The 25,480-nt window shown below is 44.1% G+C and overlaps 1 protein-coding gene across 1 annotated transcript in view; it reads left to right on the top strand.

Annotated features, from left to right (window-relative positions):
• SRMS (src-related kinase lacking C-terminal regulatory tyrosine and N-terminal myristylation sites) overlaps positions 1 to 24,236 on the top strand; it is a 44,544-nt gene extending 20,308 nt beyond the window's left edge. The window contains exons 3-8 of the mRNA XM_063959221.1: positions 10,057 to 10,223; positions 17,217 to 17,352; positions 17,436 to 17,594; positions 20,725 to 20,906; positions 21,755 to 21,911; positions 23,100 to 24,236. Of these exons, the coding sequence (XP_063815291.1) occupies positions 10,057 to 10,223; positions 17,217 to 17,352; positions 17,436 to 17,594; positions 20,725 to 20,906; positions 21,755 to 21,911; positions 23,100 to 23,284 (986 nt within the window). The 3' untranslated portion in view covers positions 23,285 to 24,236. The remainder of the gene's footprint in view (positions 1 to 10,056; positions 10,224 to 17,216; positions 17,353 to 17,435; positions 17,595 to 20,724; positions 20,907 to 21,754; positions 21,912 to 23,099) is intronic.
• The last annotated feature ends 1,244 nt before the right edge of the window (positions 24,237 to 25,480 follow it).

Consider the following 25,480-nt stretch of genomic DNA (forward strand, 5'->3'; position numbering starts at 1 on the left):
GTTACGAGTATACTATCTCTTTATCAACCAGTCTATATATTAGCAGCAGACACAGTACAGTGCGGTAGTTCACGGCTGTGGCTACCTCTGTGTCGGCACTCGGCAGCCCGTCCATAATTGTATATACCACCTAACCGTGGTTTTTTTTCTTTCTTTATACATACATACTAGTTACGAGTATACTATCTCTTTATCAACCAGTCTATATATTAGCAGCAGACACAGTACAGTGCGGTAGTTCACGGCTGTGGCTACCTCTGTGTCGGCACTCGGCAGCCCGTCCATAATTGTATACTAGTATCCAATCCATCCATCTCCATTGTTTACCTGAGGTGCCTTTTAGTTGTGCCTATTAAAATATGGAGAACAAAAATGTTGAGGTTCCAAAATTAGGGAAAGATCAAGATCCACTTCCACCTCGTGCTGAAGCTGCTGCCACTAGTCATGGCCGAGACGATGAAATGCCAGCAACGTCGTCTGCCAAGGCCGATGCCCAATGTCATAGTACAGAGCATGTCAAATCCAAAACACCAAATATCAGTAAAAAAAGGACTCCAAAACCTAAAATAAAATTGTCGGAGGAGAAGCGTAAACTTGCCAATATGCCATTTACCACACGGAGTGGCAAGGAACGGCTCAGGCCCTGGCCTATGTTCATGGCTAGTGGTTCAGCTTCACATGAGGATGGAAGCACTCAGCCTCTCGCTAGAAAAATGAAAAGACTAAAGCTGGCAAAAGCAGTAGCACCGCAAAGAACTGTGCGTTCTTCGAAATCCCAAATCCACAAGGAGAGTCCGACTCCAATTGTGTCGGTTGCGATGCCTGACCTTCCCAACACTGGACGTGAAGAGCATGCGCCTTCCACCATTTGCACGCCCCCTGCAAGTGATGGAAGGAGCACCCGCAGTCCAGTTCCTGATAGTCAGATTGAAGATGTCAGTGTTGAAGTACACCAGGATGAGGAGGATATGGGTGTTGCTGGCGCTGGGGAGGAAATTGACCAGGAGGATTCTGATGGTGAGGTGGTTTGTTTAAGTCAGGCACCCGGGGAGACACCTGTTGTCCGTGGTAGGAATATGGCCGTTGACATGCCTGGTGAAAATACCAAAAAAATCAGCTCTTCGGTGTGGAAGTATTTCACCAGAAATGCGGACAACAGGTGTCAAGCCGTGTGTTCCCTTTGTCAAGCTGTAATAAGTAGGGGTAAGGACGTTAACCACCTCGGAACATCCTCCCTTATACGTCACCTGCAGCGCATTCATAATAAGTCAGTGACAAGTTCAAAAACTTTGGGTGACAGCGGAAGCAGTCCACTGACCAGTAAATCCCTTCCTCTTGTAACCAAGCTCACGCAAACCACCCCACCAACTCCCTCAGTGTCAATTTCCTCCTTCCCCAGGAATGCCAATAGTCCTGCAGGCAATGTCACTGGCAATTCTGACGAGTCCTCTCCTGCCTGGGATTCCTCCGATGCATCCTTGCGTGTAACGCCTACTGCTGCTGGCGCTGCTGTTGTTGCTGCTGGGAGTCGATGGTCATCCCAGAGGGGAAGTCGTAAGCCCACTTGTACTACTTCCAGTAAGCAATTGACTGTTCAACAGTCCTTTGCGAGGAAGATGAAATATCACAGCAGTCATCCTGCTGCAAAGCGGATAACTGAGGCCTTGACAACTATGTTGGTGTTAGACGTGCGTCCGGTATCCGCCGTTAGTTCACAGGGAACTAGACAATTTATTGAGGCAGTGTGCCCCCGTTACCAAATACCATCTAGGTTCCACTTCTCTAGGCAGGCGATACCGAGAATGTACACGGACGTCAGAAAAAGACTCACCAGTGTCCTAAAAAATGCAGTTGTACCCAATGTCCACTTAACCACGGACATGTGGACAAGTGGAGCAGGGCAGGGTCAGGACTATATGACTGTGACAGCCTACTGGGTAGATGTATGGACTCCCGCCGCAAGAACAGCAGCGGCGGCACCAGTAGCAGCATCTCGCAAACGCCAACTCTTTCCTAGGCAGGCTACGCTTTGTATCACCGCTTTCCAGAATACGCACACAGCTGAAAACCTCTTACGGCAACTGAGGAAGATCATCGCGGAATGGCTTACCCCAATTGGACTCTCCTGTGGATTTGTGGCATCGGACAACGCCAGCAATATTGTGTGTGCATTAAATATGGGCAAATTCCAGCACGTCCCATGTTTTGCACATACCTTGAATTTGGTGGTGCAGAATTTTTTAAAAAACGACAGGGGCATGCAAGAGATGCTGTCGGTGGCCAGAAGAATTGCGGGACACTTTCGGCGTACAGGCACCACGTACAGAAGACTGGAGCACCACCAAAAACTACTGAACCTGCCCTGCCATCATCTGAAGCAAGAAGTGGTAACGAGGTGGAATTCAACCCTCTATATGCTTCAGAGGTTGGAGGAGCAGCAAAAGGCCATTCAAGCCTATACAATTGAGCACGATATAGTAGGTGGAATGCACCTGTCTCAAGCGCAGTGGAGAATGATTTCAACGTTGTGCAAGGTTCTGATGCCCTTTGAACTTGCCACACGTGAAGTCAGTTCAGACACTGCCAGCCTGAGTCAGGTCATTCCCCTCATCAGGCTTTTGCAGAAGAAGCTGGAGACATTGAAGGAGGAGCTAACACGGAGCGATTCCGCTAGGCATGTGGGACTTGTGGATGGAGCCCTTAATTCGCTTAACAAGGATTCACGGGTGGTCAATCTGTTGAAATCAGAGCACTACATTTTGGCCACCGTGCTCGATCCTAGATTTAAAGCCTACCTTGGATCTCTCTTTCCGGCAGACACAAGTCTGCTGGGGTTGAAAGACCTGCTGGTGACAAAATTGTCAAGTCAAGCGGAACGCGACCTGTCAACATCTCCTCCTTCACATTCTCCCGCAACTGGGGGTGCGAGGAAAAGGCTCAGAATTCCGAGCCCACCCGCTGGCGGTGATGCAGGGCAGTCTGGAGCGACTGCTGATGCTGACATCTGGTCCGGACTGAAGGACCTGACAACGATTACGGACATGTCGTCTACTGTCACTGCATATGATTCTCTCAACATTGATAGAATGGTGGAGGATTATATGAGTGACCGCATCCAAGTAGGCACGTCACACAGTCCGTACTTATACTGGCAGGAAAAAGAGGCAATTTGGAGGCCCTTGCACAAACTGGCTTTATTCTACCTAAGTTGCCCTCCCACAAGTGTGTACTCCGAAAGAGTGTTTAGTGCCGCCGCTCACCTTGTCAGCAATCGGCGTACGAGGTTACATCCAGAAAATGTGGAGAAGATGATGTTCATTAAAATGAATTATAATCAATTCCTCCGCGGAGACATTGACCAGCAGCAATTGCCTCCACAAAGTACACAGGGAGCTGAGATGGTGGATTCCAGTGGGGACGAATTGATAATCTGTGAGGAGGGGGATGTGTACACGGTGATATATCGGAGGGTGATGATGAGGTGGACATCTTGCCTCTGTAGAGCCAGTTTGTGCAAGGAGAGATTAATTGCTTCTTTTTTGGGGGGGGGTCCAAACCAACCCGTCATATCAGTCACAGTCGTGTGGCAGACCCTGTCACTGAAATGATGGGTTGGTTAAAGTGTGCATGTCCTGTTTTGTTTATACAACATAAGGGTGGGTGGGAGGGCCCAAGGACAATTCCATCTTGCACCTCTTTTTTCTTTTCTTTTTCTTTGCGTCATGTGCTGTTTGGGGAGGGTTTTTTGGAAGGGACATCCTGCGTGACACTGCAGTGCCACTCCTAGATGGGCCCGGTGTTTGTGTCGGCCACTAGGGTCGCTTATCTTACTCACACAGCTACCTCATTGCGCCTGTTTTTTTCTTTGCGTCATGTGCTGTTTGGGGAGGGTTTTTTGGAAGGGACATCCTGCGTGACACTGCAGTGCCACTCCTAGATGGGCCCGGTGTTTGTGTCGGCCACTAGGGTCGCTAATCTTACTCACACAGCTACCTCATTGCGCCTCTTTTTTTCTTTGCGTCATGTGCTGTTTGGGGAGGGTTTTTTGGAAGGGCCATCCTGCGTGACACTGCAGTGCCACTCCTAGATGGGCCCGGTGTTTGTGTCGGCCACTAGGGTCGCTTATCTTACTCACACAGCGACCTCGGTGCAAATTTTAGGACTAAAAATAATATTGTGAGGTGTGAGGTATTCAGAATAGACTGAAAATGAGTGGAAATTATGGTTTTTGAGGTTAATAATACTTTGGGATCAAAATGACCGCCAAATTCTATGATTTAAGCTGTTTTTTAGGTTTTTTGGAAAAAAACACCCGAATCCAAAACACACCCGAATCCGACAAAAAAAATTCGGTGAGGTTTTGCCAAAACGCGGTCGAACCCAAATCACGGCCGCGGAACCGAACCCAAAACCAAAACACAAAACCCGAAAAATTTCCGGCGCTCATCTCTACTTCACACACCATTGGACAGCTGAGCCGTCACTCAGCTGTCCTGTACTTCAGTGAGGCGCCGGAGCCATTGCCACTGCTGTTAGGTTGCCAGGGCAACCAACAGTGAGCCGCTGGGAGCGCAGCGCCGCAGATCGGATGTCCGATCTGTGGCAGGTGGTGGGGGGCCCTTGTAAAGAAGGGGGCCCGGGGTACTTACCCCCTGGGCCCCCCCCTTAATCCGGCTCTGTCTCCCCTACTTTAGTATTTGTTATTATTTCCTCATTATTAGTTAGTACTAGATCCAGTATAGCCCTTTGCCTAGTTGGTTCCTCAATTACCTGGGACAAGTAATGATTTTTTAGCATGTTTAAGAACCTGTTACCCCTACTGTTTCGGTGTTCCAGTTTATGTCTGGGTAATTAAAGTCCCCAACAATAATGCGTCCCCCATACCTGCAGCTTTTTCGATTTGCTGCAAGAGTTGTAATTCGTCTGCCACACTAATATCTGGCGGTTTATAGCATGTCCCTATTAAAAGTTTTTTTGTATCTTTACCCCCACTCGAAATCTCAACCCATAATGACTCTACGTTATCTCCAGTCCCCTCGTAAATGACCTCCTTTGAATATGGTTTTAAGAATGGTTTAACATAAAGACAAACACCCCCTCCCTTTTTATTAGTCCTATCTCTCCTGAAGAGGGTGTACCCCTCAATGTTTGCCGCCCAGTTGTGAGAATCGTTCCACCATTTCTCTGTAATGCCTATTATGTCATATTGGCCATTAAGTGCAATTGTCTCTAGTTCCCCCATTTTACTTGTTAGGCTTCTCGCATTTGCAATCATACACTTAAGTTTAGTAATTCCCTGATCCGCAAGTTTTGTTGTGCATAGTGTTTCCTTAGGAAATTACCATTGCTCACTATTTTTCTCCTTCCCTTCTTTCCTACAACATTATACTCTATCCATCCCACTATTCTTCACTCTCTAGTTCTAATCCCTCCCCCTAGGCACCTAGTTTAAAATCTTCTCCAAACTTCTAACCATCCTTCCCCCCAGCACCGCTGCCCCCTCCTCATTCAGGTGCAATCCATCGCGACAAAAAAGATGGCGCCTGACTGAGAAGTCCGCCCAGTGTTCTAAGAACTCAAACCCCTCTTTCCTACACCAGTCTCTAAGCCACACATTTACCTCCCTAATCTCCCTCTGCCTTCCTGGACTAGCGCATGGCACAGGTAATATTTCAGAGAATATTACCTTAGATGTCCTTGCCTTTAATTTTTGTTCTAGGTCCATATAATCTTTCTTAAGGACATCCCACCTACCACTAACTTTGTCGTTGGTGCCAACATGCACCGAGACCGCCAGGTCATTCCCGGCCCCACCCAGCAATCTTTCTACCCGGTCCGCAATGTGCCGTACCCGAGCACCCGGTAGACAACAGACTGTACGGCAATCACGGTCCCGGTAGCAGATAGCCCTATCTGTCTTCCTGATAATAGAATCCCCTACCACCACAATTTGACTAGGTACCTAACTTTCTTTTTTTCCCTTTGTCCTGGAGGGACCGCTCCTCTGGTTGCTAGAGGGAACGGTATCCTCCAGTGCTGTCATTTCCTCACTGCTATCCCCAGAATCTTTGTCCAGTTGGGCGAATTTATTGGGGTTTGGCAGGTCGGAGATGTCCTGTCTCCCCCTTCCCCTCTTCTTCTTCCTTCTAACCATGACCCAGCTAGCTATCTGATTGTCCTCCTCTACCGGTGACCCCCCCCTAAATCCTCCACCATTCTATCTAAGCTCAGTTCAAGATTGTGAATACTCCTCAGTCGCATAACGGTTTGCTCTAGATCAGTTGCCTGGGCTTCCAGGGCAACCGTTCGCGTACACCTCACGCAGATGTATTCACACTGGGCCGGTTGCTCCAGGTGCGCATACATCATGCACGACATGCACTGAGTGAGATTCCCAACCACAGACTCACCCATTTTGTCTAAAAACTCTAACTCCCTGTACCTTTCTAAAAACAATACAAAACAATACCGACTATGTATTACAATACCAACAGAACAGACTATGCTACACAACACAATACTATAGCCTAGTTATGCAGAGAGACAATTTTCAACACAGTAATTGGTAATGCAATGTATAAGAGTGTATCAATGGAAAACAGTAAAAAAACAAACAAACAAACAAACAGTCAATACAATAATAAATATGATACTTGCGTGTTCCGGGGAGTCACGACCACCTACAGCAGTACTTATTACTGGTACCAGCTTCCCCTGGTTGGCTCTTTCCAGCAGCTCTGCACCAGCCTCAGTCAGATCCCCCCCCCCACCACCACCACTAGTGGATCCGCTGTTTTGGCTCCCCCCTGGTGATCCCTCGGTGCCCGGTTTTCTCCCTTGCTTGGTGCGCTCCCTGGCTCCCGGGGATCAGCAGTACCTGGGTCTGACCAGCTCACAGCACCGATCCCCCTCCGTCCTGCACAAGCACGTCCTGCTCGTGCTCCCTGGCGCCCGGCAACTAGTAGCCGTCACTTTCGGTACCGGGTCCTCACTGCATCTCCATCACTCCGTCACGCCTCCGTAACTCCTCCTTAAGCAGTTAGAATTTGACAGTGCAGTAGAGCTGTCCCCAGAAACAAGGTGCGTGTGCCATATTCCTGGAGACCTACACATGTGCAGTAGACTCTGGCACAATGGGGGGCCTTATTAGAGCCTGCACACGGGCCCCCTCCTTCTCTCTTAAACAGCCTCTGATAATATAATAATAATAATAATAATCATCATATTATAACTATTAACTGAGATAGTAGACTAAACAGTAGCTAATGAGGTTTTTGTCTAATTGCCGGCATTTCATATGTTTTTATATAGTGAAATAGCAAAACTTAAATAAAAAAGTATTTTTTTCAGTATGTAGAAATTAGGACAATTCAGTTTCCTTTCATTGTATTTCAAGGTTTGAAGAGACCGGGGTTTCTGGATAAAACATTCTGTACATATTTCCTCATATGTATAGAAAACACAAAGCTATATAAGCTAAGTTCTGAAATTCTTTTTCGTAGACTCATTCGCTCAGAAAAGGTGTGTACCGTAGTTCTGTTATCTGTCCTGCCCTGAAAGTACCTGTGCTTAGCCAGTATCAGAGGACACAGGGAATGTGTGGTTTATTAGTTTGATTCATTTAACTAATGTAGCAAAGTCTACAGTTAACTCTAAAAGGAGAACTATCTCAAAATGTCAAAATGAACTAGATTTATAGCTAAATATTTAAATGTGTCCAGTATTATGAATACACTTTGTTTTAGTACAATAATATTACATGTCTAATTTGTTGCGATTTTTGCTATATCAATGTATCTGCACTGTTGTAGTATAAGCATCTCTTTCATTCATTAGGAAATTGGTGGTATCTCTAGGTCTCAATTTTTATTTTGCTTAACTCCACGGATACCATTTGATGTGTATGCGCTGAGCTGGACGTTTCATTCAATTGAATGGAGCTGCAAGCATCAACCTCTTCTCTACATAGTAGCATGTTTTTATCCTTCTGTATAAAACAAAGTTTTAAATGCTGTATTGGTGTTTAATTTAAACTAAAGAATAATGCCCTCAGTAGTTCTGTGTTTGGTTGGGTGATCCATTGGTTTAAAAGGAACAAACATCATAATCTGGCAAGGGAATATCGCAATTTTGGGTTATGGATTGGGTGGAATGGGAAGTGGCTTTGGTGATAGGGTTGTGAGTTACACCAGCTCAAATTAGGGACATTCCAAACAGGGATTGTTGTGAGGTATGCTAGAGGTGTGCCTATGAAATACACTGCTGAGGACCCTGAGCCCGCTCAAGTTGTGGATAATCTGATAAACTGAATTGTACATTGTTATTTCAGTTCACTGTATATATATAGTTGCTTTGTTTCAGAGTTATCTAGCAAAACGTCTGCCTGCCACCTACAATGCATCACCATTGTGCTCTGGAAAATGTGTCAGTTATTTGCAGCCACACACTATGCAGGGAATATTCAAAATTCAACTCCTAAGTGGGTGAAAAGGGGTAATGTTAACAGGGGAAATGTTTGACTCCGCAAACCTTTGCCTGGTTGAAACCGGGCACACAAGCTAATATATATATATATATATATATATATATATATATACATACAAAAAACAAACAATTTTGTCGCTAGCCATTATATATCACAAATAGTCCATGAGAGTTTTTTACTCAGAAGACTGTGCCCAGGAAAATCCACTATTAAGGGACGGCCAAGCTCCTTCTTATAGTACTCACCAACTCCTCTTAATCTGCAATATAATAAGAACAAAGAGCGCCTCCTAGTGCAGTAGTTGGAACAACACCACTTTTGTGCTGAATAAAGCTCATGAGTGAACCCGTACCATAGAGTAAAATTTTCAAAAGCTTATCTCATTTCTTTAAACGCATAGTGTAATCCAGTTTAAAAACAATGGTATAAACAACCAAATGAGTGCCCATACATCAGAAAAAAGAATGAACAGCTTATCTGAATGTCAGCATACGGCATACGCATAGTTGCAACAACGGTGGTTATCTCCAATGAAAACAATGTGACTATCTTCCTTCCAACACTGGCATTTCTGAATGCAAACTAGGACCTGTGGAATCTGTTGACTGCATGAACAGATGACCTGGTGGCAGTCCTGCACAGCTTTTTCAGCAGATGCTTAATGTAATTTTATTCAGGGGCACTCATTAACATGGTAGCATGTGCTTTGCTGTTTTCAGGAAAGGGCTATCAGCACTACTCTAAACATGACTAATGGAGGATGTAATCTAACTACCAATGGGCTACTTGACAGACAGCCAACTACTTTTCTGATTTTTACAGAGTACCAAAATACTGTATCATCTACCTTTAGGACATCTTCTGAACATAAATCTGCAAAGTCCTAACCACATACTGAAGGGAGATCTCTTCTTACTTAGTATTCCAAATACCAGGCGATGTATGTCTCCCGAATTCCATTTTAATTTAAGGCTAAAACCTGTTTCCTGGCCAGCTGCCATAAACTCTAGTGGAGAAAGGGTCCTTAGCTTAACAGGTCTGGCCTGGAAGCTGGTAGAAGCTGTCAAGGTGCATTAGGAATGTCTGTGGGACTGTGTGTACTATGCTCTGGAGCATTATCGCTCGTAGCCCCCTGTTAGCCAAGTAGTTTTTGGAGTACGTAGCTGGGGTGGCAACTGGCACCTTTCTCAAAATGGTCGGCAATGTTTGCAGGTTCTTAGTGGGCTTCATTTATGGCCTGCCCAGAAGGTGCATCATTTTGCAGATGTCATAAGCCTTACAAACAATATAGCGAAAAACAAGATGCACTGCTCAATTTAAAATTAGTAGCAATAGTAACACAGAAGGTAAATGTGAAATATCCTGCGTTAAATACCTTTGCTAAATGAGTGCTATTCATGCGGAAACAGCCATTTCCACATATATTTTGGGGGAATAAAGTACAGTAAATATGTCTCATTAACCTTTAACTGATAAGTGGGTGAGTAAAAATAAAAATATTTGTGGTTCTCTCACTTCTTTTTCCACAAGATGCTGCATCAAGTGTAAAGTTCTGTGATTGTTTCTTACAGTGCGCATTGAAAATAAAGTCACCCATTTCCGCATCCAGGAAAACTCAAAGGGAGAATTTTACCTACAGAATGGGAGAAGTTTCCCCACCATCCAGGATCTTCTCACTTTCCATAAAACAAACTGGAAGCTCCTTAAGGGCCCATTGCTGCAGCCTTGTGTGACAGAGGTAAGACACAGTGGCCCTCATTCCGAGTTGTTCGCTCGGAGATTTTCATCGCATCGCAGTGAGAATTCTCTTAGTGCGCATGCGCAATGTTCGCACTGCGACTGCGCCAAGTAACTTTACTATGAAGAAAGTAAGTTTACTCACGGCATTTTCTTCGCTCCGACGTTCGCATTGTGATTGACAGGAAATGGGTGTTACTGGGCGGATGCACGGCGTTTCAGGGGCGTGTGGCTGAAAACGCTACCGTTTCCGGGAAAAACGCAGGAGTGGCCGGAGAAACGGTGGGAGTGCCTGGGCGAACGCTGGGTGTGTTTATGACGTCAGCCAGGAACGAAAAGCACTGAACTGATCGCACAGGCAGAGTAAGTCTGAAGCTACTCAGAAACTGCTAACTCGTTTGTAATCGCAATATTGCGCGTACGTCGGTCGCAATTTTAAGAAGCTAAGATTCACTCCCAGTAGGCGGCGGCTTAGCGTGTGTAACTCTGCTACATTCGCCTTGCGAGCGAACAACTCGGAATGAGGGCCAGTATTGTATACTCTGGAGAGTTAGATATGCTAACACATTGTCCAACAGTTGCGTAAGCACTTGTCAACAGGTGTGGATTTAAGGTGTGTAACTCACATGCTGCAATTTAACAGTCTTAATAATTAAACAAACAACATGTGGACTTTGAGTTAAAAGTGACACTTAAGATGTTAGATAATGTGTTTCATTTTTAAAGAAACTTCAGCTAATTAATTAAAAATAAGACGATTTGCAACACACACAAACACACACAAAATGTAAGGAGGAGGAGCCGCAGCAGATATCTCTCCATTTCTGACAGCAGTGGTATTACTGCCCGGCAGTCAGATTTTACGTAGGAACACATCCCAGGCAATGACCACTGCCATCAATAGAGCATACATGCACAGTAGTGTCGTGTGATTCCAATAAAGCTAATGGAATCAATTCACTTCTAACATATGGCAGGGACAGGCTCCTTTTGGAGCTCCTGTCACTACAAGTATACTTTCATACATTCTTTTGAATCCTAATTTCTTATTGCCGCAAATAGCAGCAATACATTATAATTACTATATCCAGGACCCAATAATTAATAAATATGCCCCCTAAGTATACTAGCCTGGGCGGTTCCATTCTGGTTATATGGTGTAGGTGCTGCTAGCACAAGAACCATTCTAATACCTGGCTGGGATCCCATTCTGGTTATATGGTGTAGGTGCTGATAGCACAAGAACCATTCTAATACCTGGCTGGGATCCCATTCTGGTTATATGGTGTAGGTGCTGCTAGCACAAGAACCATTCTAATACCTGGCTGGGATCCCATTCTGGTTATATGGTGTAGGTGCTGATAGCACAAGAACCATTCTAATACCTGGCTGGGATCCCATTCTGGTTATATGGTGTAGGTGCTGCTAGCACAAGAACCATTCTAATACCTGGCTGGGATCCCATTCTGGTTATATGGTGTAGGTGCTGATAGCACAAGAACCATTCTAATACCTGGCTGGGATCCCATTCTGGTTATATGGTGTAGGTGCTGCTAGCACAAGAACCATTCTAATACCTGGCTGGGATCCCATTCTGGTTATATGGTGTAGGTGCTGCTAGCACAAGAACCATTCTAATACCTGGCTGGGATCCCATTCTGGTTATATGGTGTAGGTGCTGCTAGCACAAGAACCATTCTAATACCTGGCTGGGATCCCATTCTGGTTATATGGTGTAGGTGCTGCTAGCACAAGAACCATTCTAATACCTGGCTGGGATCTTTAACAAGTGGTTCCTGTATAGCTAAATGTGGATAATATCTACAGAAGAAAATCACACCAGGCTTATACAAGAAGCTCAGTTGAACTCCACAACTTAAAATTGTACAGCGGAGCAACAGGCTTTAATGTCTTAACCTAACAGTATACATATAACTGCTGTTCATGCACTTATATCTATTGGCAGAACCTATGATGTTAATAGATGTCAGCAGTGTGTGACAGAGATCAGCCCACACAGTGGTTTATTAGCTGTCAGAAAACAATATTCTAGTAACACAGGGTTAAATTGCTATGCAACAGGCACACAATCCAGCCATACAACAGCATGTATGCACTATTTCCAGGCATGGTCAGACTGGCCCTCAGGGGAAACCTCTGGTGGGCTCCAATGCTTGAAGGTTCAAGTTCCAGACTATGCATTATACATTATGCATACTGTATGTTACAATATACTGCACATGACTATGGTGTATTTTCTACAGTGCATTACTTTTATTAATCTGGTACATTATCATGCATGCACTAGCAGTATTTAATATATATATGTTTATCAAGTGGTCCACACCATGTGCTCTGTTATGAGGCTAGCCACACCCCTAAGCATGGGCCGCTACCACAGCATTGCCCCGGTGGGCCCTTCGTGCCCCAGTCATACACTGTTTTCAGGTACAGGCAGAAACCTATGGGGTTAATGCAGGTGGTGTGCAGTGTAATGTAGCTCACACCTGTATATACACAATCAGTGGGGGCAGTACATTATGTAATATACCCAGCAGTGGTGGTATAATGTACTCTGGCAGAGTCTTACTGTATTGAGCAGTCTACATTATGGAGACACTCAGGGGCATGTCCTCTGTAATGAAGAACAAAGCTGAGAAGACATGGGGATAAGTTGTACATGCGCAGTAGTGCATTTGGTGTCAGGATGTGAGTTCACATTGGCAGTGACGCAGCTTGGGCATTATAGACACGGAAGCATCACATACAAGAGTCCAACAATATCCCTATACAGATGTGTCCATGTTTGTCTATATTACCGTGTGCATACACATCACGGGTATGATTATTTACACACGCATGTGACAGCCACAGTAGTGTACATACCATGCAACCTATGGATCGTGGGTGCGTATGCATTGCACCCGCACACAGCGGACACACTAATTGCAGCAAATGTACCGGGAATACCCACTTCCGTGTGTTAGATGACAGAGGACAGATCAGTATATGGGTGTCAGTGATGGGCATCCTAATCCACTCTTCAAATGGGCATTACCCTTATTCTGAGTAACAAAAAACTGTCCTCCTCCCTCCCACATAACTCATCCCAAGATGCCCCTATATGTCCCTTAGATGTTCCACATGCCGCTCAGAACCCCCACTTGCCAAAAAATACCTCCACATGCTTCTCAGACTCCCCTATTATATCTACAACTTTCCCATATACCAATCAGACCACACTTGCAACAAAAAGCTCCCATATGCCCCAAAAATCTGATTTATAGTCCCTCAGGGCCTTATACAGGTTTGTTAGAAAAACAAAAAGCACACTAATGGGCAAAACCATGTTGCACTGTAGGTGGGGCAGATGTAACATGTGCAGAGACATTTAGATTTGGGTGGGATGTGTTCAAACTGAAATGTAAATTGCAGTGTTAAAATAAAGCAGCCAGTATTTGTGGCACCTTAGAGAATGGCATGTGTGCCCCTTTAAGAGAGTCTTTCTTGCAGCTCCACAGCAACAGGAGAAGCACTGGCACAGGGGGAGTTAAGTGTAGCTGTGGTCCGGTCATTTGGTCTCGGGGAGGAGAGATGATTGGACAGGGGCAGCTGGGAGAAGCAGGGCCTATTGGGAAGAAGTAGGTAGAGCGAGGAGGTACTGGAAGGCAGAGTAACATGGAGCAGAGTGGTAGCTGAGTTCAGGACACAGTCGCAGTTTGCTGGATGGTTAAAGCAGCGCTGCTGAAGGAGATCAGCGAGGTATTGCTGGGGAGCCAAGTGCCAGAGAGTGGGTGTTGAGATGCTGCAGCCTGAGACTGGATGTCGCCATGCCTGGTGAGAGGTGCGGATGCAGCAGCCATCTTGAGGCAGCGAGGAGCCATTTGCAGCAGGTACAACCAGCATTTCCCTGGATCTGAGTGAGTACTGTAGGAAATAGCCCAGCCACAGGCACGTGTTCCATTCAGCCTCCACCACCCTTGTCATAGATTGAGCAGTTTAAAAGGGCACAGCCAGCAGTGCCATATTTTGCAAGTTAAAACCCACACAAGGGGGCTAAAAGACTGAGTTTAATGCCAATCCATGGGAGATAGTTGTACTAAAAAACATGATTTTAATGCAAGCGCAGACAGACAGTTATTTCTGGAAGGACTGAGTTACTTATGCAAATACAGATCAAGCCCTGCAACTGAGAAAGACTGAGTTTGTTCTACCCAAAAAGCCCAACGTTGTGAGTTGCCATTGTTAGAGGACCCTACCATTCCTTTGCTAGTTACAACCTCTTTGAATAAAGGGTATCATTGACATTTTCCTAACCCAGGATTCCCCCAATATCTGTGTGCCCATTCCCCCCACTGACACGCTGTGACACAGCAGATTTCAACAAGAGCTCCAATGATATTTGCCAGTGAAGATATTTTTTACCTTGGCTAGGGAAAGCTAGAAAGTTATTATTTAGTATTACAGAGTTTATTGCTATCATTCTTATTATCACATTATAGAATGGGATGCACAGCATCTGATATTATTTTATGGTTCCAACGATTGTATGTTAATTTGTGATTCCAATTATTCTTCATCTGTGATTCCAATTACTTGTGTTTTGCATACTGGATGATCTTTTTTGGTGTGAACTGTAGTCAGTTGTATACTCCTGTTCTTATTGAATGCTAAATTCTTCTTTTTGTGATTTCCAACCAAAGCAACGTCCTTTAATAAAGCAATCATACCAAATACCAAACAATATAACCCACCCAAATCTAAATCTCTCTAAACATGTTACATCTGCCCCACCTGCAGTGCAACATGGTTTTTTCCATTAGTGTGCATTTTTTGGTTGGCTAACAAATCTAAATAATCCCTTCAGTCCACAGCCTGCAAAGGAATGAGGAAGACTATGTGGTGTGCCAAGGGCAACCATGAGAAATTGTGGCCTTAGTATGTGGGGCATGGCTATGAGTTAAGTGATATGGCCAAGCCAGTAAATTTGAGTCCTCCCTGGAGTCTAGAGGTGTAGGGGTTCACACTATTTTAAGCGTGCTGCTTTGCCTCTTTGGCAGGCTCAGGCCCTGGTAGTTTTTACTCTTTACGTGTCTTCTTGTCATCTGATTTCATGCGCTGTGTGGTGCAGAAGAGTTCAGGAGATGTGGAAGCTGCTCCCATTACATTTCTGCTTTATGGCATAAAGCATAAAATAAATAAAAGCAGTAGAATAGAACTGGGAACAGCAGGTAAGGGCTTGCTAAACCAATTGTTGAGTCTATAGGGTCTATTTATCAAGTACTGTAATCAGAGCCGGCCCTAACCAATATGATGCCCTAGGCAAGATTTTGGCTGGTGCCCCCTAGCACCACCGCTAGTTCCGCCTCTGACCCTGCACCCCTTTCCCAGCACCATCACCCCCCACCCATAGCAGTCCTTTTTTTTGTTTTCCTACCCCCTGTAATTTTAATAAGAACAGTGTGCACATTTGGCCTTACACATATGCCGCACATTATTAGTGCCCTTATACACATAATGACACACATAGTGCCCCTTACACATATGTTACACATTATTATTGCCCTTATACACATAATGACACATGTAGTTCCCAGCGTGAGTCAACTGGCAGCTCTGCTAACATCGGGTGCCTATTTTTTATGAAAATGCATCTTATTTGCATTGCTATGTGGCTAGGATACACAAGCAGCTTCTGCTGATTAAAATGATATGTGGCATGCCTATATACTGTGTGCGACTGTGGCTGTATCTGCGTACGAAATGCTACACACAGAATATAGGCATGCCGCATATCATTTTAATCAGCAGAAGCTGCTGATGCCCCTAGGCATACCAGATGCCCTAGGCAATTGCCTAGTTTGCCTATACCTTGGGCCGGCTCTGACTGTAATGATATTTGTTGGAAAAAAGTGGTTATTATTACTGGGCTATTACCTATAGGGTTACTGCAGAAAAATCATTGATTTCTCCTGTGGTTCATTTAGTTTTGAAGTTTTTCACCTCCCCATATCCTGGTATCATCAATCTCAGTGCAATTTATCAAATTGTATTAACCTCTGCTTATCATAGTTTTTGATTTAAAAAAAATTAAAAAACATTCTGCTATTTCAGGATGGTGTTATGGGATTCAGTCAGGATCCCGGAAGCTGGGATCCCGGCAGTCAGAATACCAATGCTAGAATCCTGACACTACTCGGAATGCCGGCACTGGCATCCCGAATAGGGTCACCAGCCTGGCGCCGGAATCCCGCCCGCCCGGATACCGAATAAGCATTCGCCGGGCTGCTGGAGAGGTAAGCCATGGACGGGAGGTTTAGGCTGTGGAGGGAGGGATAGGTTTAGGCTGCGGCCTAGGGGGGTTAGGTTTAGGCTTTGTGGAGGGTTATGTTTAGGCACTCCCAGGGAGGGTTAGGCTGGGGAAGGGGGTGTTAGGTGTAGGGTGAGGGGAGGGGAGTTAGGAGTAAGCACCACCGGTGAGGGTAAGGGTTAGGCTGTTGGGAGTGGGGGATAGGTTCAGGCACCCTCAGGGAGGGTTAGGGTTAGGCTGCGGGGTGAAGGTTAGGTTTAGACTAAGGGGCATGCAATTTTCACTGGAGTATTACGCTTTCACTGTCTCCACTGGAGCATTATGCTTACGGCAATAAGATTGCAGGGGTAAAGAGTGGATGTTGAATGATAATTTGCAGTAGCACTTCATACTGAATTACTGCAGTAAATGTGATACAGTATTGTATGTTCAATACTGCTGTCATCAAGTGAATACTTGTATATGTACTATGCAATATTATACTATACACAAAAGCTAAGGATATTTTTTTCATGCGTTGTCTTCAGTTATCAGTGCACAGTAACACCTAGAGGCTAAACACTGGAAGTACATTTTAAGTTTGGTTTGGAAGAGCTCTGATTCCGCTTGCCTGACCTCAATTTAAACTTGTTTTGCAGTTTTTATAACTTACTCATTACAAGCTACCTTTCTGTTTCCTTGTAGGTTGCAGTTGACAACTGGGAGAGACCACGTTCGGAGTTCAAGATGATTAGAAAGTTAGGGCAAGGATTTTTTGGAGAAGTATTTGAAGGCATCTGGAATGATCAGCAAAATGTGGCAATAAAAACCTTTAAACAAGGTTTGTCCTCTGAGAAATATGAATTCTATAGCAGAATGAAGGGTAAGGATGGTCACTTTAATGTTTTCTTCTTGATTTCGCAGATAGCCTTGAGAAGAGTGACTTTGAGAAAGAAATTACAGCACTGAAGAGTCTGTGTCACAGGAACCTCATCCAGCTGCTGGCTGTGTGCTCAATTGGAGAACCTGTCTATATCGTTACTGAGCTGATGATCAAGGGAAACTTAAATAGCTACTTAAAAAGTAAGACCAGATGCTCTGCACTGTAATGGGCCCTACAGACTCGGCGACCCGCCGCCAAGCTGCCCGTCGGCCGATACAGCAGACGGGCGACCCGGCGGTGGGGGAAGTGAAGTTTCTTCACTCCCCCCGTCACCCGGCTCCATAGCAGTGCACGCTAATATGGACCAGATTGTCCATATTGGCCTGCATGCATAAGCGACCTGGCAGTGGCACCAATGATGAACGAGCGCGGGGCCGTGCTTCGTTCATCATTGATGCCTACATACTGACTGATATGAACGAGTTCTCGTTCATTAATGAACGAGAACGTTCATATCGTTCACTGAAATCTTTCAGTGTGTAGGACCCATAACATTGGTGAATTATAATAGACAAAGATGAGGCCACCAGTTATTATAAATTCTCATAATGGCAGAGAATTCCCCATGAATACAAGGAGACTGAAATTGATTCATATATTGCTTTATTTACCAATTGCAGAGAAAATGAGTAAAGGGGCCTACACACTGGGCAATGTATTCGACCAACGATATTATCAACCAACTATATTATCGATGGTCGATTTCACCTACACACTGAAAGATATCAATGGTCAGTTTGGACGATATGAGAGTACATACATCTATGTCGTCAAAATTGACTGGCATGTATCAACGACGATCGATCAATGATGAATGATTGCGGGCACGCGCATTGTTCATCGTTGATGCATCCACACTGAAAGATATGAACGATATCGTTCATATCATTCAAGATATCGCCCAGTGTGTAGGCCCCTTAACATGTCCTCAAAAATGTGATTAATACTAGTTATTGAACCTGTATTATTCATCATCACTTTATAAGACAATACAGACAATCAGTGCTTTATTCTATAGAGTTGCTATTTTCTTTTAACACAATAGACTGACCTCTGTCATGTCACAAATAAATAAGTTATGTATTTAGCCAGTAGATGTTAGTATAGCATACAAATATGTTTTAAGAATACAAAATATATGTAGAAGGTCATAGCTTCATAAATAATAATGGGCATGGAAACCAAAATTATGGAGTAGCTAAGGCCATGCAGAAACAGGTATTGGGTATATCTGGATGAATATGAGACAAAATCTAACTTATTTTATCAAATAATAATAATGATATACAAAAACACAATGCGCCTAACATCCATACTGTGTGAAATTGCAAATCTAGCAGGAAATATGTATTGTGGAAAGGGTAAGAGCATTGCATCATGCCCAGCCGACCAGAACATTAGGTTTACCTCCTTTGATAATTGAAACTTTTTTCCTCCTAAAATGCAAATTACTCATGAGAGCGAAGAGGCTTCAGCACTGCCTTTAAGTACCTTTTGCTACATCTATGAACGTAAATGTGTTTCCTCCCATACAGTAGGTTCTCATACAGAGTTGAATGGAAACACAATTAGTTCCTTTCTTCATCTGCAAATTGTTTTTCTTCAGCTCTGTATGAAAAAATATTTCACATCCTTCCCAATGATGCCTGACTTATGACCCCTTGTGCTAAGAGTGAATGGTGGGGTTAAGGTTCAATAGATCTACAGTAAGAAGGTCTACAATCAATAGGTTGACACCAAATGGTCAACAATAAAAAGGTCAATATGGACAAAAGGTCAACATGGTCATTAGGTCAACCTTTCAAAGGTTGACACTGGAAAAGGTCGACATGTACAAACGGTGGACACATGAAATGGTCCACATGGAAAATGGTCGACAAAACATTTTTGCTATTTTTTTTGCGTATTATTTTCGACATCTCAGCCATATGTTCAGTTTAGTACAGTCGATACGCTGCAATAAATCTTATTTCCATTTGATCTTTTAAAAAGGGGGAAGGTGATGGATGTGTGTATTGATTTCTACTTAACTCGGACGTTACCTGTAATTTTATTGTTGTGCCTTGGTCTATATTCTTTGCACATGGTAAATGCAACTTTATTATTATCAGTGGCATCAGAAGGCGGGGGCAGGGGGTGCGGCATGCACCGTGGTGTCACCCTCGGAAGGAGGGACACCAAAGTTCCGGCTCTTCTGCAGTGACGGGAGCTGAGTGCTGCAGTGTGATAATCCTCTGCAGAACTCGGCTCCTGTCACAGATGAGGAGCCGGCACTGCACGTTGCCCAGTCTCCGGGGGCAGCCAGCATCTCCGGGGAAGCTGGACAGGCCCCCGGAGTGAAGAAGATGAGATCCGCGAGACCACAACCCTTTAAATTAGGCCACGTCCCTTTTCCCGATGATCGCGGCTTCCAGTGGGGTGAGTAGTAATGCAGAGTGGGCACCGGATGTCACCATACCTGGTGATGCCTGTTATTATTATTATTATTATTATTATTATTAATAGTAGTAGTAGTAGTAGTAGTAGTAATAAAACTGTTCAGCCATGTACTGTACTATATTTCATATATATTGTGTACTGTAATAGCATTTACTATCACCACTGTGAAGTCACACATCTTGGCAATAATACTGGACTCTCCAGAAGTAAAGCAGGCACATATACTACCCTCGCCATCTTACGTAGCTAGCTAGCTCTAAGGCTAGCTCTACAAGCTTAGCATTGTGACCTTATATTCTGGCGCATTTTGCTTTTGTGATTACAAAGCAAGTTCTGTCCCACTCAGCATGGGCCCCATAAGTTTCACTTGAGAGATAGAAAAAGGTTTTATATCATCTGAATGCAAGGATTTAGCAAGGAACACCTAACCTGCCAAGCACATCCTATCAGGAGCAAAATAGTTCGCATTCCTGCGATCAGAACCACAAATCTACACACTTCCTAGCATAAGCTGTCTCATTTACACAAAAGAGATACTGTACATAACATCCAAAATGATATTTGTGCTGCAAGCCTGCATTTTGTCAAATTCCCTAATGGGCTTTATTAGCTGTAATTAATCACCTACTGTACAGTACTGTGGATATATTCGCAAGTGGTTTATCAGTAAGTGTTAGCAACAGCAGTAGATCAAATATACAATATGTAACAAGTTAGCGCAAATTCTAGAGGATGCAACAGTCATGCATGTGGGTAACAAGCATTAAATGGGAGCAGATTACAATGGAGTCCTTCTCACAGAGTAATTACCTAATGCGCGTCTCTCCACAGGTGTTGAAGGGAGTGGACTGAAAAGTAATGATTTTAATAACATAATTGGTCAAGTGGCAGATGGTATGGAGTATCTGGAAAAGAAGCATGTGGTCCATAGGGATCTGGCCACGCGAAATGTACTGGTGGGAGAAAACCTTATCTGTAAGATTGCTGATTTTGGATTGGCCCGATTGCTTAAGGTTGGCTATAACCCACTGTTCTCTCACTGTGTAACCTGCTGTTGTCTCAGTATGCTATATCTCAGACTGTAACTCACAGTCTTCTCTTTAGTGTGTAATCCATAATCCACCATCCTCTAGCTTTATAACCAACCATTCTCTCAGTAAGCACCAGCAGCGGCTCCTGCCTGTTTGGGTCCCTTTAACCTGCGTAATGATTCTGGTATGCACACAAGTGGTGGTGGGACCACGCATGCACAAAACACTGGCTTTTAAGAACTGCTTTGGCAGCAGCCTGTAGAAGCTGGGTAGCTCTCTGTTAATCGCAGCCTGGACTGGCAGTCTCAAAGGGAGAAAACACCTCTCCCTTGGACTGCCTGTCCTGTGTGTGATTCACAGGTAGCACTTCCAATGGAAAATCACAGTGTAGCCAGACTAGTCAAAGACTGCAGCTGGCATACCGAGGTGGCGGAATTCACTGTGGGAGGGGGGTGGGCTGCAACCCCGCCACTGGAGAGCAAATCCGCCACCTGTGAGCACAACAATGTTCTCTGTCCCCTATTCTCATCGGTAACCTGCTGTTTTCTCAGAGTGTAACCAGCTCTCTATTCAGTGGGTACTCCATGGTCCTAGTGGAGGGGGGGAGGGGGGGGCAGGACCCGGCATGCGGGGCGGACTTGCCCTGTGTTGGACATCCCCCCGCATGTTAGTGTAAAGAGTTGTAGTTGTGCAATTTTTTGCTCAACTACAATTTATGCTGAATTAGGCCCTAAGTGAGTGCAATAAAACTATTTCCACAAATTATTACCTACGTTATTAGTAACATTTGAATTATATTCATTTAACACCTGATCTCTGCTGCATTTTAGGATGATCTTTATTCTCCAGAGCATAATCAACAGATCCCTATAAGATGGACAGCACCAGAAGCTTTAACGCACTGTAAATATTCAACAAAATCGGATGTGTGGTCTTTTGGCATTGTAATTTATGAAGTTTACACATTTGGTGAATTACCATATAAAGGTGAGGATGTTTCTAGAGATAAACAGGGGTATAACTAAAGCTTATCTACTGTATATAAACCCTATAGCTGGTATCACTGAGTGGCACAGGCAGACATCTATCACAGTCAAATTACTTAAATAGAACAAAATAGTTTTCCTTATTTAGTCATGTTGGCAAATATTAAAATATTAATTTTTTTGATCAATAATTAAAAGAGTAATCCCCTATTCCCTTATTGCAGTTATTGAGTACTCCCACTGGCACTTTCTTCTTTTGAACTGTTGGCATTTCTAGTGAAATTAGGCAGACCTGGTCTGCAGCAGAGCCTGTATCAGCCCTGCTTGTTGCCATAACATCACATAGACTTTGATGAAGTTTTCAGATTTATGGAGCTGAAAAAGGCCGGGCTTACAGGGAAATGTGATATGAGAGCTCTCTGGTGAGCTATCTGCATTAGATACAATTGCATCCAGAGCAGGATCGGTATGATTTACCGATGCACAGATTACCGATTGTTAGTATACTGACATCGGCATCCTGAGTGGTAGAATGCCGGCAGGGGGGTGAGCGCCTGAAAGCCACTTACGGGCTCGGTGGCGAGCTGCGCTTGCCACAGGTTTTACTCTCCCTCTATGGTTTTAGTGGATACCCATAGAGGAGGAATCACCTACCTCACCAGTATACCGTCAGCAGTATGGTGCCCCTGTCAGGATCACGGCGTCAGTATTATGATAGCCGGGATCTCGATGAGCGGTATGCTAACCGCATACGCACAGAGCAGTTGTGTGTTGTATCTGAGGTTAGTGAAAACAAGCAACTCTACCTGATGTAAATATGTGGCTAAAAGACATGGAATTAGGCTTTAAAGAAAAAGCAATGCATTTACTGGAAGTTTCAGGATACTACAGTATGACCAAGCTAATCAAAATCATCTGAAGGCGGAAGGCACATATAAATAAATGATTGGGTTCAATGTTCTCCTTTAGTTTTTGTGTAAGATTATGCTTTGGATAAATTGGATACAATTCACATTTTGTGAATTTCCTGTATTTGACCAGGACAACAGTCAATTAGAGTAGTTATGTGTCTAGTGGGTAGCTTAGGACAGGGCTTATAAGGTAGTGGTGGGTCCCATACAAAAATCTCAGATGGCCATTGTGAGAACTATTCGGAATATTTGATCTGTTTTCATGTTGTTTTTGATAGGAATGAGTCACAAGGAAATCATTTCTAAAGTAACAAACGAAGGCTACAGGCTATCTCAGCCTTCTAACTGCAGTATGGAAATGTACAACTTGATGCTGACGTGCTGGATGACGAAACCCAATGAGCGACCAAGTTTCCAGGAGCTAGTGGAGAAACTAACAGCTATTCAGAGGTTGGTTCGATGAAGTATAGTCCTGTTCCCAGGCTTCCGGTCCATGATCAGGATTACATTTGTAGAAGATATTGTTTCTAATGTACTATGTAGACTTTAACAAAAGAAAAGGATGGATGAACCATTTCATTGAAGGAAGTTTACATCATCGTGGACACAGAGAGTAAAGTGTTGGAGGCAACAGCGAGCAGCAGCCATGTTGTCCAGAGCTAAAATAAATATCTGTTCTGAGAACATTTTCAAACAAGTGATTCAGAGACTGTGATTGGTTTTGCTTATATAAGGATGGTTCAGTTCAGAATCCACACTACATCATCTCACAAAGGATCTGAACACAAGCAAATGGGACATCTGTTTTGTGCTGAAAACTTGGATGTTCTGCAGATGTTTATAAAGAAATTAGTGGAGTGAATATTCTTACTGAAGCTAATAATACATCTGTCAAATATAATGGGAGTCATTGCTGAAATTCCATAGATGAAGTTCATCATCTTGGAGTACCATGCATGCATTAAAGAAATAAGCTGTATAAAGCCTCATGTAAAAATATAGGATGCCTACAGTATATGCCAGGGGGTAAAGCCATCTCAGGGTGCACCCAGTTCTGCACTAGCAGCCTATAAACCAGGCTTATGTTAGCTGTAGTTACACCCTGATGCACTTACACCCAGGTCTTAAGCACAAGAGAAGTTTTTTTCAATATTTATTTTTATAGCACAAAATGCATTCACTAGTAGGAATGCTTCAACTAAACATAAATAAACTCACAAAATCATATATATGTACCCTCAGTGAAGAAAGCACCTACCAGCTTCACTAGTGAATCCACAGTCATCCAATCAGAAGTGGCTAGCTAGGGCATCATCATTGGCATTCATTTGTACGGCCCATGGCCATGTTTTGTACAAATTTGTTTTCTCTGAAATGTGCCAGTCAACAAAAATAATTAAACAGATCATTTTTTATTTATGTTTTAAGAATTTTCCCCGCTACCTGGATCCTGCCTCTGTATCATGGATATATTTTGTATGTTAGGACATTTTTGAATACAGTGTTACATTCATATCATTTGATTTGTATTATAAATGTATTGATTAGAAAACATATATATTTATCCAAGTTGGATTAAAAGATCTACATAGTATAGCTAGACAGTCAATAGGTCAACACCAGACCCTGCTGACCATTTACCTGTCAACCTTTTGACCATGTTGACCTTTTGACCCGGTAGACCATTAACTGTCGACATGTTGAGCCATCAACCTTTTGATTGTCGACTTTGGTGTTGACCTATTAACTATCTATTTACTGTCTATCATCTATCCAGATAACCTAGTGCCGTAACTAGACATTTTAGCGATATGTGCAAGAAACAGCATCGGCGCCCCCCCCCCATATTCAAAACAGGGCCAGTGCGCGTCATAGGTGTGTGCCAAAAATATAGGGGTGTGGCTTCATGGGGAAAGGGCGTGGCCACAAAATAATATCTATTCATACTACGCTGCATTGTTTGGCGTAATTTGAATAATGGTAGTCTCCATTATTCAAATTACGCCAAACAATAGTGCCACTTACACACATTACGCCAGGTAGAGTCCCCTCTGACACATTATGGCAGGTAGAGTCCCCTCTGACACATTACGGCAGGTAGAGCTCCTTTTTACACATTACGACAGTAGAATCCCCTTTTTCACATTACGGTGTATATATAACCCCCCCTCCATCCCCCCATCCCCCCAAATATCCTACGATTGCCCCTGTGCCTACCCACCTTCCCTCCTCTCCCATGCTGTGCTGCTTGTTTATGTTGATTTTACCTTTTGTCCTGAACTGAGCGGCTCCTCAGCTATAACTCCCTACAATCACTGCAGGAGCCGGAGGAGAAGGCGGATCTCAACTGCCACGGGCACTGCAGCACAGATCATCATTCTGCACAGAGGGAGTCTCCCGGTGCTGCTGTAAGCACCTGTGGGTGGGTGGGTGGGTGGGTGGGGGGGTCGGGCAACATGCTCGCCCGGCTCGGTGTAACCATGATGAGGGAGGGGGGCGGACATTAGTCGCAGCTTCCCACGCTGCTGCACTATAAGCTCCGGCTTGGCTTGGAGAGGAGGCAGAGAGATGATCGCGGCTCAGTGTTACCAAGACGTGGGGGGCGGGCATTACTCGTGGCTTCCTGCATCTTCACTGAAAGCTCCGGCTTGGGAGGGGG

This window comes from Pseudophryne corroboree, chromosome 3 (genome assembly GCF_028390025.1).
Source record: "Pseudophryne corroboree isolate aPseCor3 chromosome 3, aPseCor3.hap2, whole genome shotgun sequence".
NCBI classification, from domain to species: domain Eukaryota; kingdom Metazoa; phylum Chordata; class Amphibia; order Anura; family Myobatrachidae; genus Pseudophryne; species Pseudophryne corroboree.